Source organism: Myotis nattereri, assembly GCF_964212035.1.
Source record: "Myotis nattereri genome assembly, chromosome: 11".
In the NCBI taxonomy this organism is placed as follows: Eukaryota; Metazoa; Chordata; class Mammalia; order Chiroptera; family Vespertilionidae; genus Myotis; species Myotis nattereri.
Window position 1 is genome coordinate 72,932,957 of NC_138086.1, and position 24,928 is coordinate 72,957,884.

Sequence of the window (24,928 nt, forward strand, 5' to 3'; positions counted from 1 at the left end):
TTCTGAATAAAAACTACTGTGTTTATGAACTTCTTTATTTCAATCACTAGAACTTGTCATTAACTTTCTTTTATAAACACACACACACACACAGTTTGTATCACTTTACAAGAGCCACTGTGAGCTGCAGAGGCTGGGTGCCATCATTAGTCAAGCAATCCACTATTCAGATTTGTCTTACAATAAAACAACACATCCCACAAGTCCTGGACCTCAGCGTCATCTGAGGCCAGTGGACACTCCACAAGCTAAATCTGTAAATACCAAGGAATAAAACTACAATAAATAGATCGGAATAAAACTTTACTTAAAATTTTAGTTCTGGAGCATACAATTAAGACGGTTGAATGAGTCAAAGCATATAGTTTCTTTGTTTCTATGAATTATGTGAACTGTTTTACTAAAAATTTACTTCACACATAATTTCAAAAGTTTTTATCAAATTATGATTGCGTTCACAGAAAAGCCACATCAAATAAAGGATTTCTGAATGCCAACTTCTAAAATACCTAACATATAGAGATAGTCAGAGTATTCTGAACACGATCAGCATACAGCCAAGCTAGTGATTTATTAACGACTCTAGCATTTGGATAGATGTCTAGTTACTAAAAATTTGGAGGATTAAAATTAAATTATCAGTATTAAAATAAAAAACATTACCTCAGAATCAAAATCCATTAACAAAACAATTTTATCCTTGATAGAGCTGAATAGATTATGCTTGTGAATCAACTGGAAAACATCCTTATGTCTTAATGTTAAGTATATTTCCAGAGCATTGCCATAGTTTTTATCATAGGTGTACCTGGTAATAAAAATGTTTTACATTAATGTTCATCAATACTTCCACTTAAACACACATACTCATATAAAAATCATGTTTTACAATATTAGAAAATGAAAAACAGGTTTAGAGAGGAAAGTTAACTTTTTTTGGAAACCATGCCTTGGGATTTAACTATACATGACCAATAAATATTTCTTTCTCACAATCTTGCCAACATTTTAGAAAATTTACAGTATTCAACAAAATTTTTTTATAGAAATTCTCAATTTTTTAAAATAGAAATCCACATATCAGACAAAAAAAAACCACACACCCTATTATCCAAATGAAAGAAATGCTTATTTTAGTAGAAAATTCAGTTCAAATTCTTATAAACAGTATTCAGCTGAGAAATAATGACATTCCAAAAGCTTATTTATAAGGGAGTTGTATAACATGTAATGTGTTCTTCTGTTAAAACAATGGTTTTCACATTGCTTCACTCCCTATGCTGGCTCCTGAAAAAGCCGACTGCACCTAAACTGCACTGTGTGTCCAGCATTACTGCTACAGAATTACTAGTATCCTTGGTATGTTGTTAGTACTACAGAACCTAAGGAATGTCCAGAACCGTGTTCCCAGAGGAAAATGATGAATGCCACAAACACAACTCTCTCTATGCCAAGACCTTTCTCGGTCTTGACAAAAGATGTAAGATGGGCGAAGAAGTGGTGGGAGTGCCAAGGAGGGCCTGAAGCAGGAAGAGTCTTCCTGAGATTACCTGCAGTTTGCTTCTTGTTCACTAGACCAGCGGTCGCCAACCTTTCAGACCTCATGGACCACCCGTAGTCCGCGGACCAGCGGTGGGCGACCGCTGCACTAGACCAAAGCTCCGTGAGGGCACGGGTGTGCCTCATCTATCTCTCTATCACAGGCATGTAGCACAGAGCCTGGGCCGCTTTGTAAAAGTAGCCAATAAATATGAAACGTAACCCAGATTCCATTTACGGAGCCCTACGTCAACGCCAGGCACTGAACTTAGTTCTTGATTATGACATCTCACTGAAGTCTTAAAACCATCCCCTAAGGAATTGTTTCCTGCAATCTTACAGATGAGGAGTCTAAGGTCTGAGAGACTTACTGACTAGAGAGCCAAGAACGACAGAATCCACAGCCTCTGGGGGAACCATTTTGCCTACGTAATCTCAGACGCAGCACCCTGCCCTCCCTGAACCACTGCCTCTACTACGTGCTGCTGACCAGGGCTCTTCTCCTCTGGGAAACAGACTACGTTACAATTGCACACATTTTTCTTACCTCGCAGTTGTTCACTGAAGGTTCATGAAAGGTTTTCACTAAGAGGGAATATAGAAAAATGGTATAAAGGGCTCCCTTCCCTCCTCTGTGTCCTCCCTACTCAGAGTTTGCCGACCTAAAATATGAAAAACTTCCTATGCAGACGGAATTGGAAAAAGCAGCAAATCATACTCACAATTCCGCCAGGGTCTGAAGTAAGGTCCGGTTCTGACTGTCCTTCTTCAGGTGCTCCCGAACTGCCTGAACTATTACCGAATTGTTGTACAGATCTCCGGGCCATTCCCGGACCAGCGTGGCAAAACCCTAGCGCACGGGGGAAAGGAAGCACACTCTCTGAATAGGATCACGATCTAAATAGTCTAGACATGCCTAAAAGTACTCACGTAAACAGGCAAAATAATTTTATGATGAAAACGTTGGTCCATAAACACATCAATTTTCAGACTATGGGTTTGGGGGTGGACACGGGAGACAGAATGACTGCACCCTAATCGCTATTTACCATTCCTGGGACGTAGGTGGTGTCACCCACTTCTACTCTTACTTGGTGAAACGCACAAATAAGAAATGCCCTCTGGTCCTTCAATGAAGCATCACTGCACAGAGAATGCAGGTTTGACTTGCTCTGTCCTCATTCTGGACCAACTACCACATGCGGATGACATCTTTAACATCCTACAGACACTGTCAGGTCAGCTCCTCGCCCACCGCCTCTCACGCACGCTAGGTCTGGGCTGCACAGCCAGCACTACGGCTCAGCGTGGCTCGTCCCACAGCATCCTTCAACGAGTTACCCTCCTTGTCCTCCTCCCACTCCGCCTCTACACCTGGTTTCGTTTGGGAATTTGGGACTTTGGTTCAAGTCTTATCCCCTGGCTCTTACCCTGACTATCACTTTTCTGATAGAAAACCCCAGATTATCTGGATCCTGTTTCTCTCCCATGACTGATTCTTGGCCTGGATCCTGGGCAGCCTCTGCCCTCCTGATTCCTGACTTCAGCCCTTAGGCTTTGTAACTCAGTACAGTAGAGCAGCTTACTGATCCTTAACAACTTTTAGGAAAAACACAGCAAATAAAAGTAAAACTTTTCATATTATTGAAAAAAATCATATTAATATTAAATAACTCAACCAATGCTTTAATAAACTACTTTGAATTTGTTTAAATGATATTTAGAAATGAAAATTGTAGGGTACAACCTGCTTCTGTAAAGTACCAGGATTTGGTAAGAAGAAAATCACAGAAGAATCAGGAATAGAGTCTCCATTAAAGGCCTACACACTTTGTCCTCTAGTGACCCTCAGGAAGGATGGCAAGACACTACAGCAACAGGCTATACATTCCCATCCAAACTGCAACCTTCCCACAGATGAGCATGACTGCAGTTGACTGACATCTGAGGACAGAGCATTCTCTGTGGCAGGGGCCTATCGTGTGCATGTGAGATGTTTAACAGCATTCCTGCTGGCCTCTGCCCACTCAATGACAGGAGCACAAACCCGTCTGCAGGACAAAAACAGCCCCTGTGTCGAGAACCACTGGTTTACATGCTCGCTGTGACTCAGACCACGAGTGGCTGCTGAAGGATCATCATCCCATTCACACTTGTATGCTGGTGCCTAGCACACTCCTGGAATGTAGTAGGCACTAAACAGATACTTTCAGAATAAGTGCGTGTTAAATTAACAAACTTTAAAAATTATAATCCGTTTTGGGTGCATGCAAACTGCAAACTTAAACTACAATTGGGCATGCTATTTTTTAAATGTTATGGCCTTGGGCGAGTTAGTTAATTTCTTCATTTTTTAGTTTCCTCACCTGTAAAATTGAAATTACTGTGTATAGTGTTGTTGGGAGTATAACATCACAATTTCCATGTAAAAGTGCAGTATATAGTCGATAATCAATTTATGTACTGCCTTTCTCTTAATCAATAAGCAAACAGATCATTTCCAATTCCTTGCTCCATTCCTACTCCCTCAATTTCTCTGTAATTCTCTTCTGGCAAACTTAGTTCTGTGTCTTACATGTCAGAAAGTTCTGATTTATTAAGGGGGATTATAAACAGCAATAGCAGCTGCTATTCCATTTATGAAATCTTCAAATGGCACAGAGTCCCTTTTTCTATTAAGGCGGTAACTTAAAGAGATTCTCCAAAATTTGCATGGATTAGAGATTATCACCATCTACATCATTAACATTAGTAGTCATTAGAGTTTATCTATCTCAGTTTCATCTACCACACACAAACTGCAAATCAGTTAATTTTAAACCAGTTGCTCCATTATATTATTTTTTCTAAAATTCGTAATATTTTCCATTGAGAACAAGTAAATATGGCCATGCCTGAATGCCATACCTCATAATCGCTTTCCAAAAATTCGTGTAAGATCATTTCATAAATGAGTGGTTTCAGAACTGGATCCCCTCTTGGCAAATAAGGACTAATGGCCTAGGGAAGGAAAAGGTAAAAAACAAAACATAACAAAAATCTTTAAAAAGTGGTAAAACCAAACTATACTCAAATTATGCAGAAAACATGAAAGTATATTTTCAATTTTAACATTTAAGGCAACAAAGTACTTTGGGAAATTATTATAAGGAGGAAAAATTCAAATGAATTCTATTTTCTTATATCACATTATAATTTTTAAATGTATCTATGAGGGATATGTATGCTTGAATGAATGAATAAAAATTGCCTAGGTTAACCTGCACAACTCTGTTCTTTCTGTTGAATTAATGAAAATCTAAATAGCAAGAGGGAGAAGATCACCGAGATGATATTAAAAGGAGGATCAGCATGAGCACAGGCGTAGGGCCATGAAAGCATACTCTGCATTCAGGGTGGTCACAGATGTGGAATGCGGAATGTGGCCACTGAAGGGAGAAGAGGCTGGAGAGGAAGGGGAGGCGGGGTCTCGAAAGGAGTTCAGATCTTACCTTGTGGGCAGAGGCAAACAACAGGTATGGGGGACGTGAGAGCGGCACACTGATTTTTTAAACAGCTAACTCTGGGCCAGGGTTGTTGGTAGATCTATCAAGAGTTAAGGCAGCAGTACCAGAAGGAAAGAGAGAGGCCCTATTGATACTCACAGGGTAAAACTGACAAGAATTGGAGGTTTAAGTAGAATAAGGAGAGTTAGGAATTCACATCAAAACAGTGGCGCTGAGCTACTAAGCAGGGAGGAATGGGTATAATGGGATGTCATAAACACAGATTGAAAGGAGAATGACCGAACTTGGGAAGAAAATGGAGTCACATTAATTTGAGCGGTCCTTATCAATAATATATACAGCAAAAAATGGCTATCACACACTTCTAACATAGAGAACATATTCAAAAGAGAAGTCTAGGTTATGGAGCCACCTGGGTTAACATGGCCACAGGACTGGATAACACACTCCAGAAGCAGCCCAATAAACATGAGGAGCAGTGTCCTTGGGGGTTTCCCAGGGACGAGAAGACATATGGGGCTGACCAGCTGAGTAACTGGGAATTTTTAAAAGAATATTCATAACACTAAGAGACCACTGAAAAGGCCCCCACATATGTTAAAGGTTTTTTTTAAATAAACAAATATAAGAATACTTTATTGATTTGGTCATTGTGCACCAAGTCGAAAGATTTTAAAAAAATGGCCCTGGCTGGTGTTGCTAACTGGTTAGAGCATAGCCCCGCACACAGAAGGGTTGCAGGTTCCATTCCTGGTCAAGGGCATGTACCTGGATTGCATATTCAATCCCCTCCCCAGATTGGGGCACCTGTAGGATGCAAACAATTGATGTGTCTCTCTCCCATTGATGTTTTCCTCTCTCTTTCTCTCCCTCTCTCTCTATCTATCATCTATCTATCTATCTATCCCCTCCCCCCATCCTTTCTTCCTCCCTTACATCCCATTCTCTCTAAAAATCAATGGAAAAAATATCCTTGGGTGAGGATTAACAAAACACAACCAAAAAAAAAGATTAAAAAATGAAGTATCAAAATTATTTGTTAGAGCTAGAATCAAACTTTTCCATTTATTTTACAGTAAGTAAAATATTATTTTAAAAAGCATTAATCTTTAGTAAATTTGAAAAACAACGAACAAAAAACACCCTCATGTTTTAAAATCTACTGGATGAGATAATACCTATTTTCCACAACCATTAAAAAGAACATGACCAGCCCTGGCCAGGTGGCTTAGTTGGCTGGAGCATCACCCTGTGCACCAAAAGGTTGTGGGTTCGATTACCTGTCAGGGCACATACCTCAATTTTGGGTTCAATCCCAGTGAGGGCCCATATGGGATGCAATCAATTGATGCTTCTCTCTCTTATTGATGTTTCTCTCATTCTCCCTCCCTCCTTCCTCTCTCTAAAAACATAACCTCAGGTGAAGATTAAACAACAAAAACCACACTAAAAAAACATGACTAGCCCTGGTTCAGTTGGTTAGAGTCATCCTGATATGCCATAGTTGAAGGTTCACTCCCGAGTCAGGGCACATACAAGAAACAATCAATGGATGCATAAATAAGTGGAACAATGAATTTCTTTCTCTCCCCCCTCCTCTCTAAAATCAATCAATAAAAATTTAAAAAGGAATATGAAAACTTCATCTGAACATAGAACTGGAAGGGGATAAGAAAGTGAACACATCATTTATGTACTATATTATATATGTAAATTTTTATACATATAATATATAAACTAAGTTTTAAATTAATTTCTGAAAGTTTGATTTTTCTTCCTAGCTGAGCTAATACTCACTTCCTAATAAAGAAGTGACTACTATTGTCTTAATTTTATTTCCATCTCAATAAAGACATACCTTGTTTTATTGCACTTTGCTTTATAGCACTTCATAGACATTGCACTTTTTTAAATACAAACTGAAGGTTTGTAGCAATCCTGCATGGAGCAACTCAATTGAAACCATTTTTCCAACAGACTCAGATGATGATTGGCATTTTTTTTAGCAATAAAGTATTTTTTAATTAAGGTATGTGTACTGGTATTTTTTTTAGATATAATGCTATTTCCACATTTAATAAACTACAGTATAGTATAAACAACTTTTGTATGCACTGGGAAATAAATGTGACTCGCTTTATTGAGATATTTGCTTTATTGCATTGGTCTGAAACCTAACCCACAATATCTCCGAGGCATACCTATATTAATATACTACACAAAAAAATTAAGAGTTAAAAATAAAGTTAGGCTTACCTTAAGCTGTCCAATTTCTTTAAATTTATAAACTTCATATTCCCAGAGTGCTGCATTTTTCCCAAGAATTTTCTGGCATTTGCTGGTAGCAAAAATATCCCCGAGAGAAAGAAAGTTTTAGTAAAAAGAAATAAACCGAGACAGAGTAAGTAGACATTTCCCCTCATGTTTTAAATTAATCTCTTATCTCAGAGTTTTGACCAAATTCTACCTCAAGTAGCACTGGTGCTCACTTGTTTGTATATACAAGGTTGATGAAAATCATAAAAATACAAAATACTTATAAATAAAGATGAATACCTTTCAGAAGACTACATACACTGAGGGGTTTTTCTCATGACTTTCCCGTTCTGAGTTTCCTATTTATCCAGATGAGCACCGCTGATCTGGGGACCTGTCTTGCCTTGAAGAAATGTCATCACACCCCAAAGTGCCAATTTAACCCTTTGAGTGCCAACCAATATCCTAGGAACTATGCTAAAATTGCCAAGGCATTCTTGCTGATTTTACAGCAGTTTAGGAAAAAAATTATGAATCGCAAGTAAATGAAGTTACATATTCAATATCTTCCACAAAATCGTCATCTTCACAGCAAGAATTGACATATTTAGCAATATCATCATCACTAATAAAAGCAGACTTAGAGCTGGACACTGCAGGAGGAGGGTGATCGCGCTCCCTGGCACTCTAGGGGTTAAACCACTTCTTGAATGGCTTTAAGTAATGGACAACAAAATTAGACTTGAGAAAATTAGAATCCTACCACAATATAGTATATAATCTGGAGAATAAAACTTTACTCAATTTGCACATGGAAGAAGCATATTTCCCTAAATCTCAGGGGAGGAAAAGTAGGCCTGAAGGCTACCTTGTGGTCAGCCATGTACAGGCACCACATAGCTGCAGGCAAAGCCTTTCACACGACACACCCATACAACCATAGGTATGTTTTCTGCCCACCACAGACCCCGGCAAACCAGGAGCCTGCAGTCTGATCATTTCCGTTTAACTGCCACCATCTTGTTGAGAGACAATTCTGACTGAATTGCAAGCAGAGGCACTGACTGTCTTTATTCTACACTATCTTCTTCTCAAGGATACTGGTTAAGTGAAGAGCCCTGAAAATTAGAGGACCCAAACAGTGCTTCCCTCCGGAGCAAAGAACAGGTTTGTTTCCTGTCCAGTATAACAGAAGTAACATCTTCCTCCGAGGCCAAGGGAAGGCAAGCTTACTGCCCATTACAAAAGAATCAGGCACCCTAAGTTCAGAGTCCCTTTCCTGCAACACAACCCACTGGCTGTGTAGGGTCACCTGGCCCTCTTCGTGCAGTGCTGTGGGACCGGGCACAAGTGCTGGTGTTTGGCTACTACTATTGCTGAGACACCCCTGAAACTGTGACAGGCTAACTTGTTAGCTTATAAAAAGGATAAAATTTCAGACTCTTCATGGTTTTTGACACCTTTATCATTAATGAGAAAAATATTTGTTTGGTAAAAAGTAGATAGTAGGTGTTTATATATATACACATACGTACATATATCTGTGCTGTGGTTAAAATCATGAATAGTCCAAAATTACCCGTTAGAAAGGTTAAATAAAAACATCTGTCCACTGCAGAGAATGGTTTATTTTTACTGCTAACATTGATCAATTCTATTTATATCAGCAAGTAAATGTCATTATTACCGTGCTGCTATGTCATACTCTCCTTTTTCCACCAGGTGGTTTATATATGCCAAGCCGATGTCCTAGAGAAAATTAATGAAGGAATTTCATAATTAAATGGAACAACGAAAAAGCTGAGTCTATTTCTGAAGAAGCCATGACATTAGGGTCCTATTAGCACTACTGACTGGAACCTATTTATACAGCTTAGTATGCTTTATGTAATTATGCTCTTTTTTTCTTAAGCATATTCCTGTAATTATACTCATTCCCTTCCTAATCATATTTAAATACACTTGTATTTTCACAAATTTTCGAATTCGCAATGAGCTTTCATCTGCAGAATGTGAGCCACCTGTCTATGTCAAGTCTGAGTTGTAAGTAAAACACAAGGACAGGACATCATATTAAAGGGAAATATTAAAGGTAATGTTAAAGTGAAACTAAGCCCAGAAAAAATATGTAATTCAAACCCAGAAGTTTACAGATGAGGAAACTGGGCCTACTGGATTCAGAGTACTCATGTCTCTTTACTTACTCTACCTCGGTTCTGGAAGGATTTGGGGTGGCCTGTGGCTCTTGCTTGACCATCCCACAACTCTTCCTCTGAAATATTATTTTCACCCAAAAGCATTTTCATGAGAAGCTTAAACTCAGCATATATATCGCAACTTGGACTTTAAGTTCTACTTTATGTACAAAGAAGTTTTACTGACTTTCTCCCTTGATGACAAAATTGGCAGGAGCTCATTTCTCTCTCCGCCTGCCTCGTTATGAAATTATATTGTGCCAGGAGGAAAAGTCTATGCATAATCAATGCATAGGACATGCCCATTCCAAGAGTGAAGGGAACTACCCATAGTTCTTAGTTTATTATATTTTTACTTTAATGACTACTATGTAGGGAATCATATTTCAAGTCTATAGGAACTACAGAGTGAAGAAAGGGTGCTTACATTTATGTCTCTGAAAACAGACCACATATCACACTATCAGTGGAGTCTGTCCAGGTTCAAAGAAGAGAATGTCTCCTTTGCAGTGCCGTTTCTGCAACCTTTCTCCTCATGCCATGCCCCCTCTCCATGTGGAGTGGATTCTGCCACTCACCCTCTTTCTCTGTACACCTTGAACTTCAACCCAATTTTGTCTCTTTTCCTAACATAAGCATATTAAGTGTCTCTCTTACACAAAATATTCACCATCACCACCAACATTCCCGTGATGCCATAGCCCCCAACCACAATCTTCACTCTTTTCAACTTCCAAACTAGTCTACATTTAGGTTTACTTCATAATCTCCTATTCACTGTTCACTCTCTAGAACATGTTGAGAATAAATGAAACATACATAAAATTCGCTAGTAACCTTCCTATTACTAAGTCAAATGTACAACTAACTAGCTGAGCTAGTCTTACTTTTGGCCTGCTAACCTCAACCATTTAAGCATTTAACTCTCTTTACCCTGAAATTCTCTCCTTTCTCAGCTCCCATGACACAACCTTCCTCTGGCTGTTTCAATTCTGTTTCCATGCATAATCCCTTGAATGTGAGTGTGCCCAATAGTTCCATTCGTGGTCCTCTGTTCTCTAATGCTAGACAATTGCCCTTTGTGGATTGGTCCAAACACATATAGTCACTTGTTTGCTGATGACTCTCTCGAGTCTATTTCTGAATCCGGATATCTTTCTTGAGCTCCACTATGTTCCATAGGAGGCAAAAACTCAATGTGTCTAAATCGAACTTCACCCCCCCCCCCCGCCAACACACACCTGATCCTACTATTCCTTAAACAGTCTCCTTCTCTCCCCCTGTTCTCTTCTTCTCTCTCCTTCCCTCTCCTCTTCTTCTCTCTCTCTCATTTCTTCTCCATTTCTTCATCTTCTCCTCCTCCTCCCTCCTTCTCTCTCTCTCTGTCTTTCACTCTCTCTCCCCAACCCTCTCTTTCTCTTGCTCTCTCTCTCTCTCTCTCTGAATGGCATCACCATCCACCAGAGGCCCAAGCCCAAAGCCTGGGAGTCAGCCTAGATTTCTCGCTCTCACTTCCCTATGCACACAGAGCCGGTCACCAAACCCGAGTCTAGTTGACAATGTCTTCCATCTATCTTCACCACTCCGTTCCTATCAAGTCTGCAGGTCTCATCACTTCCACCTCCACACCAAGAAGGGGATCATACCTCATTGATTCCCATCTCCATCAGAGACTCTAACAAGCAAATATGATGGATGAGGCACTGCAAGCTCAACCTGTCTTCTAGAGATTCCAAGACAGAGTCAAGCTCCTAATTCCACATGGCCCTTCAGAATCAGACGCTTCCGATGTACAAACTCCTCACTGCTCCACAGAACCAAGCGGGCCAAGCAGTTTCACGACTCTGCACCATCACATATATTATTGGCTGGACCACCTGCTGCTTCATTTCTAGATAATCCCTGCCTATTCTCCACAATTTTGAATAAAAAAATAAATAAATAAAAAGATGCTCTGGTTCTTTCTCTGTTTAGTTCCTGAATTATTTTGCTTGTACATTCTTGAGAATTAGGCCTTTATGTGAAGTTTTACAGAGAGGTTTAAGGTAGGAAAAGTATAGGCAAAAGGAATTTGTGCTGAAACCAAGTATCCATAAAAGACTAAGTTTCCAGCCTTCAGCTGTAAACAAGAGTCCTGGGCTAGATGGTCTCTAGGGACCCTTCACATTCAGAGAGAAGGAGATTTATTTTCTGCTTTCCCTCTGCACATTCACTGTCACAGTTAGCAAAGAAATAGGCTTTCAGTCACTATATTTTTCCAGAGTCCAAATGTAATAAAAATGTATTTGATGTCCTAGATTAGTCTCCATAACAAAATCAATTGAGTCTGTTATTATGGAAACACTGAAGCAATCCACTTTCATAAAACTACTCTTGATACATTTTGTGATAATGTGATTTTACCTATGATTTAAAGAAATCTCACCACACATAACTGGAAAGCTTTGTATTTAAAGTGTATTTCATAAATCCAGTTTCCAAATTACCTAAAACTACCTCCTAGCAGGTGTTCAAGTCTCTTGTTTACAAGCAGAAACTGACTCAATAAAATGAAATATTTTGATCTTACAGGTTGGAGAATTAGTTTGAAATAAATTCTCAAAAGGCAGGAAGAATCAGTTCTTTTAAAATTACTTTCAGTTTCATTATAACTTATTGAAAGATAAAGCTATATATCAAATAATAAAATTACACACTTACCAGAATCTTATGTCTTTTAATGTTCTTTTGGCTAATTTCAGCTGCCATCAAAGCTTCCTATATTTACATGAGCATGATAAAAGGAGGAGGAAAAATGGGAGAAAATGAGAAAGACAGGAGGTTATAAACACTGTATTTATTATGTTTTAGAGTTCTACACTACATAAATAAAGCCCCATTTTCCTGCAGCTTTTGCTTCAAGCACAGGAATTGCTAATGCTATGGTTGAATGAACCTTACTGCATTCACACTCAAACAAAACCAGCCAACCAAAATGCAGACTCCTCTTATTTCCACCTGAATTCATTTCCACATTAGGATATTAGAATTACTTTGCGGACAGAAATCAAAATATAATTAAAGCTCCCAGGTTCAAACAAAAAAAGTCATCTGTCATTCTAAATCTGTATGAGTTATATTGACAAAGGAACACTTTTCCTTTACGAAACATAAAAAGTAAACTATATGCATATGTTTAGGTATATATACAAATAACATTTTGAAAATCTCTGATTTGATTTTTATTCTGTAAAGTTTGTAATTATTACTTTAACACAAATGTTTAAAACACAGAATTATTTCTTTAAGAAACTACTGGAGCTAAAGGCAGTATGGTATGAACTTAGTATCAATGCCTGAACTCTGAATAGTTTATAAGTTAAAAAATTTTTCCCCAAATCCTTTCAGGTGGTTACAAACTTAAAGCAACATATAAATAGATTATGGTTACTGAGGTTAAAACATGTTTTCTTGCCGAAACCGGTTTGGCTCAGTGGATAGAGCGTCGGCCTGCAGACTGAAGGGTCCCAGGTTCGATTCCGGTCAAGGGCATGTACCTGGGTTGCGGGCACATCCCCAGTGGGAGATGTGCAGGAGGCAGCTGATCGATGTTTCTCTCTCATCGATGTTTCTAGCTCTCTATCTCTCTCCCTTCCTCTCTGTAAAAAATCAATAAAATATATTTAAAAAAAAACAAAACAAAAACAAAACAAAAAAAAAAACATGTTTTCTTTTCTTATCTATTAAAATTAATCTGAACTCAATGAAGTGGGCATCTTTCCATCTGAATGGGTAGTTCAACCATCCTAAGTGAGAATTCGGCAGCTTTACTTTTATATATGAAGTAAGCACCAAAGGAATGATTCCACGAAAACATCCAAACAGACAATTCTAAAATACTAGCTCTATTTTATTCCTCTTGAATAAGCACAAAATAAACACTTCAACAGGCTGGATGGAACCCCTTTCCTCCCTCCACTACCAACGCCTCTTCCATTGAACAGTAAAGCTAGTTAACCTCCTTGTGATCTTTTCCCAAAAATATTTCTAAAAAAGAATATTGGAAAGTTATTAGCCTCCAACATATTTTCTAGCGTAGGGTATTCTTTTTTTTTTTTTTTTTAGAGCATTATCAACATTTTTTAAAAAATATATTTTATTGATTTTTTACAGAGAGGAAGGGAGAGGGATAGAGAGTTAGAAACATCGATGAGAGAGAAACATCGATCAGCTGCCTCCCGCACACTCCCCACTGGGGATGTGCCCGCAACCAAGGTACATGCCCTTGACTGGAATCGAACCCGGGACCCTTGAGTACCGGTCCTGGCTAGCGTAGGGCATTCTAATTCACCTACATGAAAGATTTATCACAAAAACCTTTTATCCTCTAGGCTACAGATGTGTCAATATTTTCAAGAAAGTAAAATTAAAACTACTTCATATTTCTTCTTTTCCAGGAGCCAGTCAATGTGGTCATCTTGATCTCGTTCCTTCGCTACCACGACATCTCTTGGACTCACGATGTAAAAGAGTGATTCCCCTTCAGAATACTCTACGGGTGAGAGAAGAGAGGAACATCTGGGGCAACGCAACAGCAGAAACCTGGGCAGAGGTTTTAGGGCACCTAATCAGGCAACCCAATTTAGTAAGAGTGAAGGGAAAACTCGACACCTTTGGAACAAGTGCGTTGGGTTCTGTTTGAAGGTAGGGGTGGGACAAGGTAGAGAATGACAGAATATATCCCAGTGCTTTAAAAAGTATTCAATTGTAAAATTATTTGGAAGAGAAAAAGAAAGGGAAGGAGAAAGGAAGGAAGGAAGGTGAGGGGAGAAATACCAAAAATCTTTTTAAAAATAAGGTGAGTTTAAAATTCTGTGTTTAATATAGTCTGACTTCAGCTGAAAGGTAATGTTCAAAATTCTCCATGTCTACTGCGTATCAGAATTCACGTACTGTATATAAACTTTATTAATGGCTATTTACAGCACTGTCCTATTTTTACAGAACAACCACACCCTACAGTCTGCGATAAATGTTTCCTCCTCATCAAGGTCAAGGCCATCTAAAGCATAAGTGACAGATGCCCCGAGCCCTGGGGATATAATCTGTCATTTCAGCATGTTGTGCACAATGCCAATTGTGAGGGTTTCTTGCAGAATTCAATTATAAAACTTGTTCGGAAGGGTTTCTAAGTGTGCAGCGGAGTTTGCTCTGAGCAAAATACCTAGCTTGGACTCTCTCAGTTGTGAGTCACGTTTGCTTTTTGCCAAGTCCAGAATACTCTTCTCACATTTCTCAGATGATCAGGGGATTCATATAAGAAAAGTCAAACATGTATAGACTCTTTCTTCATTTGCTTTGGTTAAAATGAGAACTAAAAATATCACACAAAAATGTCGATTGTTTTTAAAGCAGAAAAACATTCTTCAAAGCCTAAGCTGTTCTATTTTCATCCATGTGTTTTTGAAGGATGTGATAATACCCGAACACAGATGCCTCTGGTATGACAAACCAGCAATGTCTTTCCCTTTATTTGTGAGCCGTGACTAAGTATGTTCATTCATCCACTCAACAAATATTCAGTGAATCCCTAGTATGTGCCGGGCACTCTGCTAGGCTCCGAGCATTTGGTGACAAACAGAAAGATAACTTCTCTGCCATCCCAGAGTACTCTGTCTAGGGACAAAAAGTTGGGAGTAATTAGAACATGCTGTTTAACATCAGTGTAGGTTAGGTGTCACTTTAAATAGTTTGGGCAATAGACCAAGAATAAAAACAAAGACCCCAGAGCCTACTCACCTCCATCCTGGCCCCATCTTTCCCCCTCCCTTCTGCTGTGGGAGCTCAAGCGAGTTCTATAGTATCTCTCGGCCTCGATGCCCACACTTGCAACCTAAGAGGCCTGCCCAGATATTCTCTAAGATCCTTTCAGCGCCTCAATTTCAATTCCTGCTGTGCTACTCGAGTGGAAGGGGGTAGGGAATATAAATGCGAGCAACACCATGAGCCAGCTCCTGGATCTCTCTCACCTAAGTGATAATCCCGACATTCGTTTTCCTGGAAGCCTCTCACTGTCAGAGCATCCGACGAGATCTCTTCACAGGCCTCGGAGAGTGGCTGGATAATATCCAACCTGGGCCGGGCACAGTACTCTCTTTCCTAAGGGCAAAAAAAAAGAACGGAAAAAGCTCATTTTTATGACATCTCTACAAATTATACAAATTACATTTAGTTAGCCATAATTAAATGCCTTGGTTTTATCATTTCGGCGGATCTAAGCCCTTCTAACCACCTGCCACAGATAGCCTCGTAACTGTGTTTTATTTTCTGACCTTTGCATGAGATAAATAGGTACTACTGTGCCATGTCAGCAGCCCAGGACGGCAGCCAACTCAACGCCACGGTGACCACAGCCTTAGGCCACTTTGCTGCACCTCTTCGTCACAAAGGTGAGCAGAGTACAAATAATATTACAAACGGCTCCGTTGTCCAAATCGCCGCCACTACAGGTAAGCTGACAGGTAATGCTGAAAGTAAGAAGTCAGGGCTGAAGACCCACGTCTAAAGCAGAGCCGGCTGAGGTGACGGCAACGCTCCCTATCCGCTCTGTCCAACGCGACAGACATGATCACTGGTGGCTCCGAACCCCTGAAAGGCGACTTTGGAGAGGGAGAAATTGAGTTTTAAGTATATTTAGTTTTAATTAATCTAAATTTAGTCCTAACTTAATTTAAACATATAGTTAGTGACATAGAATTTTGGACAGTGCAGTTCTAGGTCAAGACAGAAGCGGCAAGTGATTTACTGAGGACCTCTGCCAGCTCCACTCACCTACTGTGATTCCGCAAAGACTGTTCTCACGGAGTTCTTAAATTACCCCTTAGCAAGGAATAGTGTTCCCAATTTTACAGATGAAGAAACTGAGGATCAAAAGATTTACTAAGATAAAAATTACATATGTAAATGATGGAACTGGGTTTGTGAAAAAACTGGAACGTATGGTAAACCTTGGGTTTCAAACCAAGTTTGTTTTACTTTGAAGTTCATGATTCAGGGCCTTCAGCACACAAATACAACATACACCTGACCACTATCCGAAGCAACAAGGCCTGGGGCAGTGTGACACAATGAAACAGAAGGGAAGAGGTCCAGAGCCACCACCAACTCTCAAGTTCCCTAAGTAAACAGTAAGCCTGGAGGATTTCCTTGATCAATTTTGTTAGGTTAACTGAGAAGTAATTACATTAGCTATGCCCCTCATAGACTGAAAACATTCCAAAAATAAATGTCAACTCTAGAAGATCAATTAGTAGAGAAAAACAACAACAGTGAATACAGAGCATAATTTATCAGATCTGTGGATAAATGAGAATTATCTCAATTTTGAAACAAAAAAAAATAAAGAAATAGCTGAAAGATGTGAATATTTAAAAAATTAACTGCTGTAACAAAGACAAAAATAGCAAAATAGGAAAAAAAATATATTTGAACCAATAATAGTAAAAGAAAACTGCCCTGCTAGACCATATAAAGAGCTCCTTTATATGTGTAAGAAAACCATGAACAATGTGATTCATCGCCTTGTTTGATAACCATTGTTCACTGGCCAAACAAACCCTGCTTATCTGTAAACTTCCTAGAAGCAGGAATTTGGTCCTGAGTTTATTATAAAGGATTTTAACCCGCAAGCTTACCACAATCCTTACCTTTATTATTGAATGAAAGAAAAATAAAACATTAGGGGAATAGCTTAATAAATTAGGGTATATCAACCAGATAAAATAGTACACAACCACTATCCTATAAAAGAAAAGGGTAATATGCAAATTGACCCTAACAATGGAACAACCGGTCGCTATGATGCACACTGACCACCATGGGGCAGACACTCAACGCAGGAGCTGCCCCCTGATGGTCAGTGCGCTCCCACAGGGGGAGCACTGCTCAGCCAGAAGCTGGCTCATGGCTGCCCAGCGCAGTGGTGGTAGCAGGAGCCTCTCCCACCTCCGCAGCAGCACTAAGGATGAGCAGGCCTAAGCCGTTAGCCAGATATCCCCCGAGGGGTCCAGACTGCCAGAGGGAGAAGCTGGGCTGAGGGACTCCCTGCACTGAGCCGCTAGTAAGAGATAATGATGGGAGACTCCATGGCCACACGGAGAGAGAATGGAATAAGGACAAATGGAATAAGGACACCAAAAATATGGCAATAAGGAATAGCGTGTAACTATGACTGCAATTGTGTGGAAAAAATGCACAAAGGTAAAAAGAAAGCTATGTTGGGGGATACTATATTGAGTGATATAAAAACAAAGTTTAATGTTGCAGATAAGTGATCTTCTCGATATGGAAAAAAAGGTGGGGAGGCATTGTTGGTCCCAAGCTGCTTCTTTATTCCTTTTGTCTTAATTTTGTCAGTTTATTCTGTGTGTAAGGATTTAGGTACTTTGGTGTTATATGAAATGAATATAATGGCACACACATTTTTAAGACATCTGCAAGATCCTCACTTCTTTCTCTGAAAAAAATTTCATTTTCTAATTTTCTCTATGTGGTTGGCCTTTCTTGGTTTTCACTCCTTTCCAATACTCTCTTTTATTAACAAAGGTTTCCTCTCTTTCTTTTCTTGGTCACTTGTTTATTAGGCTTTCCCTTTTTCACTTTACTACTTCTTTCCTTATGTCTTTCAATCACATTCTCAATCCTCCCCACATTCCTCATCAAAAAGTACCATATTTACTCTCTCAGGAGCCACTGCTTTTCTGTATTTTCAAAATAATAATAATAATAATAATAATAATAAAAAATAATAATAATAAACAGATGTCCTGCAACAGAGCTAGAAGCCAGCCATATTGATTTTAGCAGGTTTGAGTGTTCACTTAAGTCTACAGCTTCCCATTGCCTAGCAACATGGGCACCCAGAGCTCCAGGTTACTATAGCAATGGCTTCCTGATGCAAGTGCTATCACAGAGAAAAGCTTGAGAGCAGCTACCCCTTCAAAACTGGGCCTCCCAGGGTTTTTCTCCCCATTTTATTCCTTGGCATTTGAAAAGGGGGAAAAGAAAGGAGAGGATACAGAAAAGAAGAGCCTACTTACTGTAAAGGACTAGACAATCAATTGCTATTTCTTTTATATACAGGATCAAAACAAAATCCTTTATAACAAGCTCTCCTTGTTTATGCCTTGAAGCCACCCCTACCCCCTTCCTGACCGGACCCCTGGACATAAAGACAAGCTGGAAATGGGGCTGGCCTAGGCTTCAAAGAGAGGCTGAGTGTGCATGCCCCTCCCTCCCCGGGACCATGCAAAGGGCTTCATTCCAGAGTCATGTATCACAAAATCTAGACTCTCCGCGGCTTCTTATTTAGCCATACATTTCATACCATCGCTTGCACTGATAGCTGAGACTTAGCAACAGTCTATTTCAAAGCCAGAATCAGGCTGCTCAGAATCACTAGGCCACTGGGAAGTAAACAAATATGTCTGGACCACAGGAAATAATGAACTGCCCTTTCCGTAATTCCCTCTGACCACAGGGGCCCTGTTGTTGCAGCAGATCAACGTCACTGCTGTCATTTCTGGTAATGCACAGTGTCAGCTTAGTTTCTTCGCCTTTCAGAAAGAGGAATCCTTCATTCCTTTCGACTAAAATACCAAGAGATGGAAAAAAAGGACTCCCCTTTGCTCAGCAAAAGGAACAAAGGCAGGCAATGCGTGGAGCTTCTGAAAGGCAAATGCGTTAGGTCTACAGGGCAATCTCTGCTGACCTTATTTTATAGGTCAGGAAGTTCTGCTCAGACTATAGCAGAGCCCTTTCATGGACAACCTGGCCTAGGTATAATGCTGAAAATGAACCCACTCTTCCTGTTGTATTTGAAGTGAAATAAATTACCGTTTTTTCTGAAACCTCCTTCACGTAGGAAAGCACAACAAGCTGATCACAGAGAGGGGCAAGACCACTGATGTAGAATTCGGTTTCAAACTGGGACACTGCAAACAAAAGGGATAAAAGATTCATCATTAACAGGAGCAAAAAGCAGCACATAAAGGAAAGGACGCATCGACTCTGAATTTCGGATGCACTCATTTTAGAAATCTAACACAAAGGGCCACAGACATACCCTCCTGACAGCAGTCAGTCCCAGAAGAGGGCATCTGAAAACCTCACTTGAAAATTTCTATCACAGACAAAAAGCAAACCTGATAATAACAGCAGCATGAATGGTCCAATGTGACACTGTGCCCAGCTAGTTTAAAAATGACAGTAAAATCCCATGAAAACCCAACATAAACTACTAATAACAATAATAATTTCTTAAAAATGCCTGAGTTAGAGTTTTTCACAGTTAGGGCATTATAGGTGTATAAAGGTCACAAGGAAGGCTATTTGTAATTGGGAAGCTCTAATTCTTTTTTTTAACATTTAATAGTCATTTTATTTAAAGATTTAAAAGGAGGAAAGGGTGTATAAATATAGATTACATGATGATAAAACCATTGTTTATGTGAAACAAAGATCAGAGGAAATAAATTCCCTTCTCCTTTTTAAAGACAGTCTTTACAATGAAGAATTATTGCATCACTTTAAGAAATAAATGGTGAGTGGTCTATATATGTAAATCCAAGAATCACCACTTGTACACAATGTTAGCTAATGATTAGCACATGTTCACACCATATTGAGAGAGATAACTGGTTCTGTTGTCAAGTGGCATGACTTTTTGTTGTAGTTTTAAGACATTCCAGCCAATGTGTGCTAAGCCATGACCCAGCCCTGTGCATCTGTTTATGTGCAGTGACTGGTGAATTCAGGCATTTACTAGACCTATTCAGTATAAATTTAGAATTACGGTAATACATATAGAAAACATATAGAAATTTAATTTCTGTGAAATTAAATTTTTCATAGATAATTTTAATTAGACAAACATGTTCACATAAGTAAAAATAGGTAACTAATTTGTCAATTTTTTAACATAGACATTCGGGAAAAACACCTTATTATATGACGGACTTTAGGCTTTAATAGGCAACCCCTTGCCCAAATTAGTCTGTTATATGGAGGTTAAACTGTACCCTCTTTTCTTACCTGGGGAAGTTAGTATAGTATAATGTAAATTATATTTAATGTAGAATCAGGAAATTTGAGTTTTAACTTCTACTAAATTGAACTTGGATAAATCATCTTATTTCTATGGGTATAACTTTTCCTATCTATAAAATTTCTTTGGGTATAACTTTTATTAGAATGTAAATAAAATACTGGTTTGGTGATAAATAATACTGGTTTACTTCTTCAGCTTTTTTTTTTTTTAATCTGTGAAGCTCTTTATCTGACCTTCAATTCTAAATGATAACTTTGCTGGGTAGAGTAATCTTGGTTGTAGGTCCTTGCTTTTCATCACTCTGGTCAATGTGCTTTCTTCTTTAATTCTCTAGTTGTACTTCCATTCAGCCAGATTTCAGGTGGTTCTGAATGATGGTTTTCTGTGATTTAGTTGTAATTCTGATGTGGTTGTGGGAGGATGTGAGTACTGCATTTACCTACGCTGCCACCTTGACCAGGATCTTTTTTTGTTTATAATTTATGCACTTCATGTAGTCTCTGCCTAAACTATTGTAATTCCCAATTTGTAAAGTCTCAATTTGTAAGATTTAGTACTTAACAAATTAGCATTATTACAGTATGTGAAATTAAGAAATAAAATAGTCATGTACTTCTACAAATCTTTTCTTGCTTTCTTATAGTACTTGGTTGTAAAAAAGAAAAACAAGAAAGAAATTACCCTTTGAAACAGCCACAAAAAAATTAATATCCCACAGAGAGGAATAATTTTTTGTGTTTTTGAGATTCTGACTTATTAGAAAGAGTTATAAACATCTGGTGTCTAAGAAATGCATAGTCACAGAACTTCTTTAATCTCAATGTTGGTTTTGCCTCATTTACTAGAGAACAGTAAATCACGTTGTTTTGGGCTAAAGCAAATTGTAATCCAGACCTTCTAATATTTCTCTTTTCCTTTATCCTAGTTAAGGACTCTTATCTAAACCACTTTGCCTCCTGTTGTGGAAATGGCTTATATTACTAAAGGTTTCCTCTCAAGGGGGAAAAATATGGTACTTAACCACTAACCATAGTACTAAAATGTCAGTAATGTGATATTGTTAGTACTCAAGCACATTGTATTTCACATCAGTTGTAGTACAGATGAACTACAGTTTAATAACGTGATCCCAGGGCTCCAGGGCCAATACTGGGTCAGCTATTAGTAATCACAAAGCTGGGTGGAAGTTTGCATGGTGGCAATAGCCACCATGATTTAGTGAGCACCTATTATCTGCCAAGTATGTGTGACAGGCATTATGTATGTCATGTCTAATTCTCATAACCATCTTCAAAGGTAGGTATCACCTCCATCCAGGCTTTTCTGGCTTGGGAAGGTGAAGTAACCTTAACAAGAAGATTCTATCCATTTTAACACCATGGTAGTAAGATGTTGGCCAAGTTATTTATGTCCCTAAGCCCCATTTTTCTTCATCTATAGCATGAGAAACATACTACATGCCCTTAGAAGGGGAGCTGTGAGGCATATAGCAGGTAAGGCATATAGCACAATGCCCCATACCTACTATGTGAGCAATAAACATCAACTAATGAGATGTTGACTACTTTTTTATCCTTCCCTGAAAATTTTTACATCTTCAAAAATTCCCAGAGTTCTTGTCTTCTTCTTCTTCTTCTTTTTTTTTTTAAACTCATCTGTATTTAAAATATTCTAATATGTATCTCTCAGGACATTAAGTACTGAGATGTTCAAAGGTTTTCTTTTTTTTTCCTGGTAGAGGACAGCAGGATAGAAGATAGAGATCATAACATAATTATCTTTATCTTGGTGTTATCAGTCTTCTATATTATCTTGTTCCTCAGTTCTTCTCAGTACCATTATATTCTGCATATATCTATTCTGTATGTATTTATCCTTCTAAGGCAAAACGTTATTAAAAACCATACCACCAACATCTGACTTCAAATAGAAAATACCCCAGGTTTAAATGCCGTAACCGTATTAGCCATGTAATTTAAGTATTTCAGTTTTCAGAAATAGAGTCACTGCAAATGACTTATCTCAGCTTCACTTTGTTACAATGACCCATCAAATTTATATTCCCCATTCATCACCCAATCGGTAAATGAAATTTTCAGCTAACTTGTAAGACAGCAAAACTTTTCCTGCCACACAAATATGTCTCCTATTGCTCTCAGTTCTAAATAATACAAAAATCACGTTTACTGTATCTGTTTAATTGACAAAAGTCCGTCAGTTTTCATCCTTTCTATCTAAATAACTTTGGCACTAAGTTTTAAAACTAAGTTGAAGAAGTAAACGGTATATCACTGTTGGCATACTTCCAGGAGTCACTGATTCATTCGGCCCAGTATCATTTAGCATCTCCTATGTGCCAGGCACTGTGCCAGATCCCTGAGGTACAAACACTGAGCAAAGACAGGCCAAGTGTGTCTGTGAAGGAAGCTATAGTTTCGTGGAAAAGACAGATACGCAATGAATAATCACACGATCACTGCAACGGAAACAAGTGCTAAAAAGAGGAGAGTTCCACATGCCCATACTGGGGGATGTGACCTAGTTGGGGAGGCCCAGGGGGCTTTCCCAGGAAAGCAATACTTGACCTGAGGTGTGATTAAGGATGATCCAAGGTCAATGAAGTAAAGAAGCAGGAGGAGCATTCTAGACAGAGGGGAGGAAGGAGCATGGTAGGTGTAAGCAGGCCAGTGTAGCTGCAGCACAGAGAGCAAGGAGAAGCCTGGCTGATGCCAGAGAGGCAGGTGAGGGCTGGCACAGGTCCCTCTGGTCATGTCCAAGAGTCTCATTTTAATCCCAAGAACAACAGGAGACTGAAGGGTGGTGACATGATCTGATTTGTAATTTGACTGCGCTGGGGAGACTAGATTACAGTGATTCACAGGGGACAGAGATAAACCAGTTAGGAGGCTGCTGCAGTGATCCAGAAAAGAGATTATGGCAGTTTGGACCAGACCAGTAATGATGAAAATTAATATTCAGAAAACACACGTTGACAGGACCAGATGTCAGTACTGTGCTATGAGCTGTGCACATATTAACTCTTGGAATTCTCACAAACAACATGTGAGACAGGTATTCTTTTCCACAATTTCCGGGTAAGAATATTGAGGTAGGTAAGAATTTGTTCCAAATCCAGGTAGTAGACAGAACCAGAGCCCAGTCATTCAACTTCAAAGCCAACTACAAAGTTCTTGTGTAAAATTAGAAATACAGTTAGACAAAAGGGTCTCTGGAATGAAGTTTCAAAACTTAAAGCAAAAGCTCCTTGACCAGTTTCATCACGGTTCCAAGCGATAAGGCCTGAAGAAGAACATGGTCTTAGGTTTCCCCTTAGCAAAATGGAGTCTCCTTTGAGGTTTCATACTCACGGAAGGCATACCTATTTCAACATATCGGCTTGGCAAGTCCCTCATTTCACTGGCATGCCGTTCCTTCACCGAGCATATCTAGAAAATAAATTCACAGGTTATTTTACTCACTTGATGGAAAACTCTTCATAGCATGTCATTCACTATATGATACTTTCATTAAATTAACCATGTAGTACTGAAGATGGAGTGCACACAATCTACCCACTGACTTAAGTGACAAAAATTAATTTCCATGATATATAGCAACTGTTACTTATATTCTTCAACATTATTCTTCAATAAAGTCTTATTCCAGGGCAAAGAAAGGAAGGAAACTATTATATAGTTTTAACGTTTCAAATGGCCCATTCTTTCCAATTCTACTTAAGAGCTACTTCTGTCATCAGACAATAAAGCTCTGGCAGAAACACATATCCAAAAAAGGCCAATGGCTCATTTGGGCAACATTCATACTAGGTCTTATGTTTCTGATTACATATTAGTGATTTATTTTACTGTTGCTAAGTAATACTTAGCAACAGTGGCACAGACTCTTCTTCTTTTGAGTATATTAAAATCAATGTGTTATATAATTTAAATTAGGTAAACTATAGCCTGGCCCAGGCCTGTTGTTTTTTTGGTTTTTTTCCAGGTCTGTAAGCTAAAAATAGTTTTTACATTTTTAAAGGGAAGGGAAGGGAAGGGAGGGGAGGGGAGAGAATGAAATATTCAGCAGAAACAAAATGTAGCTTAAAATCTATAATACATAATGCTAGCCTTTTACAGAAAGTTTGCCAATCCCTATTTTAAATTATATGTATACAGTTTGGGTATATATATATATATATATATATATATATATATATATATATATACACACACACACACACACACACTAGTATTTATCTATCACTCACACACACAACACTCAACACCTGGTTGTTTTAGGGTAGTAAGACTAGAGATATTTACTTTGCTATATTTTCTAAAGTAAAT

At 38.7% G+C, this 24,928-nt stretch overlaps 1 protein-coding gene across 1 annotated transcript in view; it reads right to left on the reverse strand.

The window, feature by feature from the left end:
- VPS41 (VPS41 subunit of HOPS complex) overlaps positions 1-24,928 on the reverse strand; it is a 135,411-nt gene that overhangs the window by 24,964 nt on the left and 85,519 nt on the right. Inside the window, exons 10-19 of the mRNA XM_081101827.1 lie at positions 23,962-24,028; positions 19,370-19,467; positions 15,505-15,634; positions 13,912-14,027; positions 12,197-12,253; positions 8,989-9,050; positions 7,302-7,383; positions 4,447-4,539; positions 2,262-2,389; positions 664-808 (exon numbers count right to left, since the gene is read on the reverse strand). Of these exons, the coding sequence (XP_080957953.1) occupies positions 664-808; positions 2,262-2,389; positions 4,447-4,539; positions 7,302-7,383; positions 8,989-9,050; positions 12,197-12,253; positions 13,912-14,027; positions 15,505-15,634; positions 19,370-19,467; positions 23,962-24,028 (978 nt within the window). The remainder of the gene's footprint in view (positions 1-663; positions 809-2,261; positions 2,390-4,446; positions 4,540-7,301; positions 7,384-8,988; positions 9,051-12,196; positions 12,254-13,911; positions 14,028-15,504; positions 15,635-19,369; positions 19,468-23,961; positions 24,029-24,928) is intronic.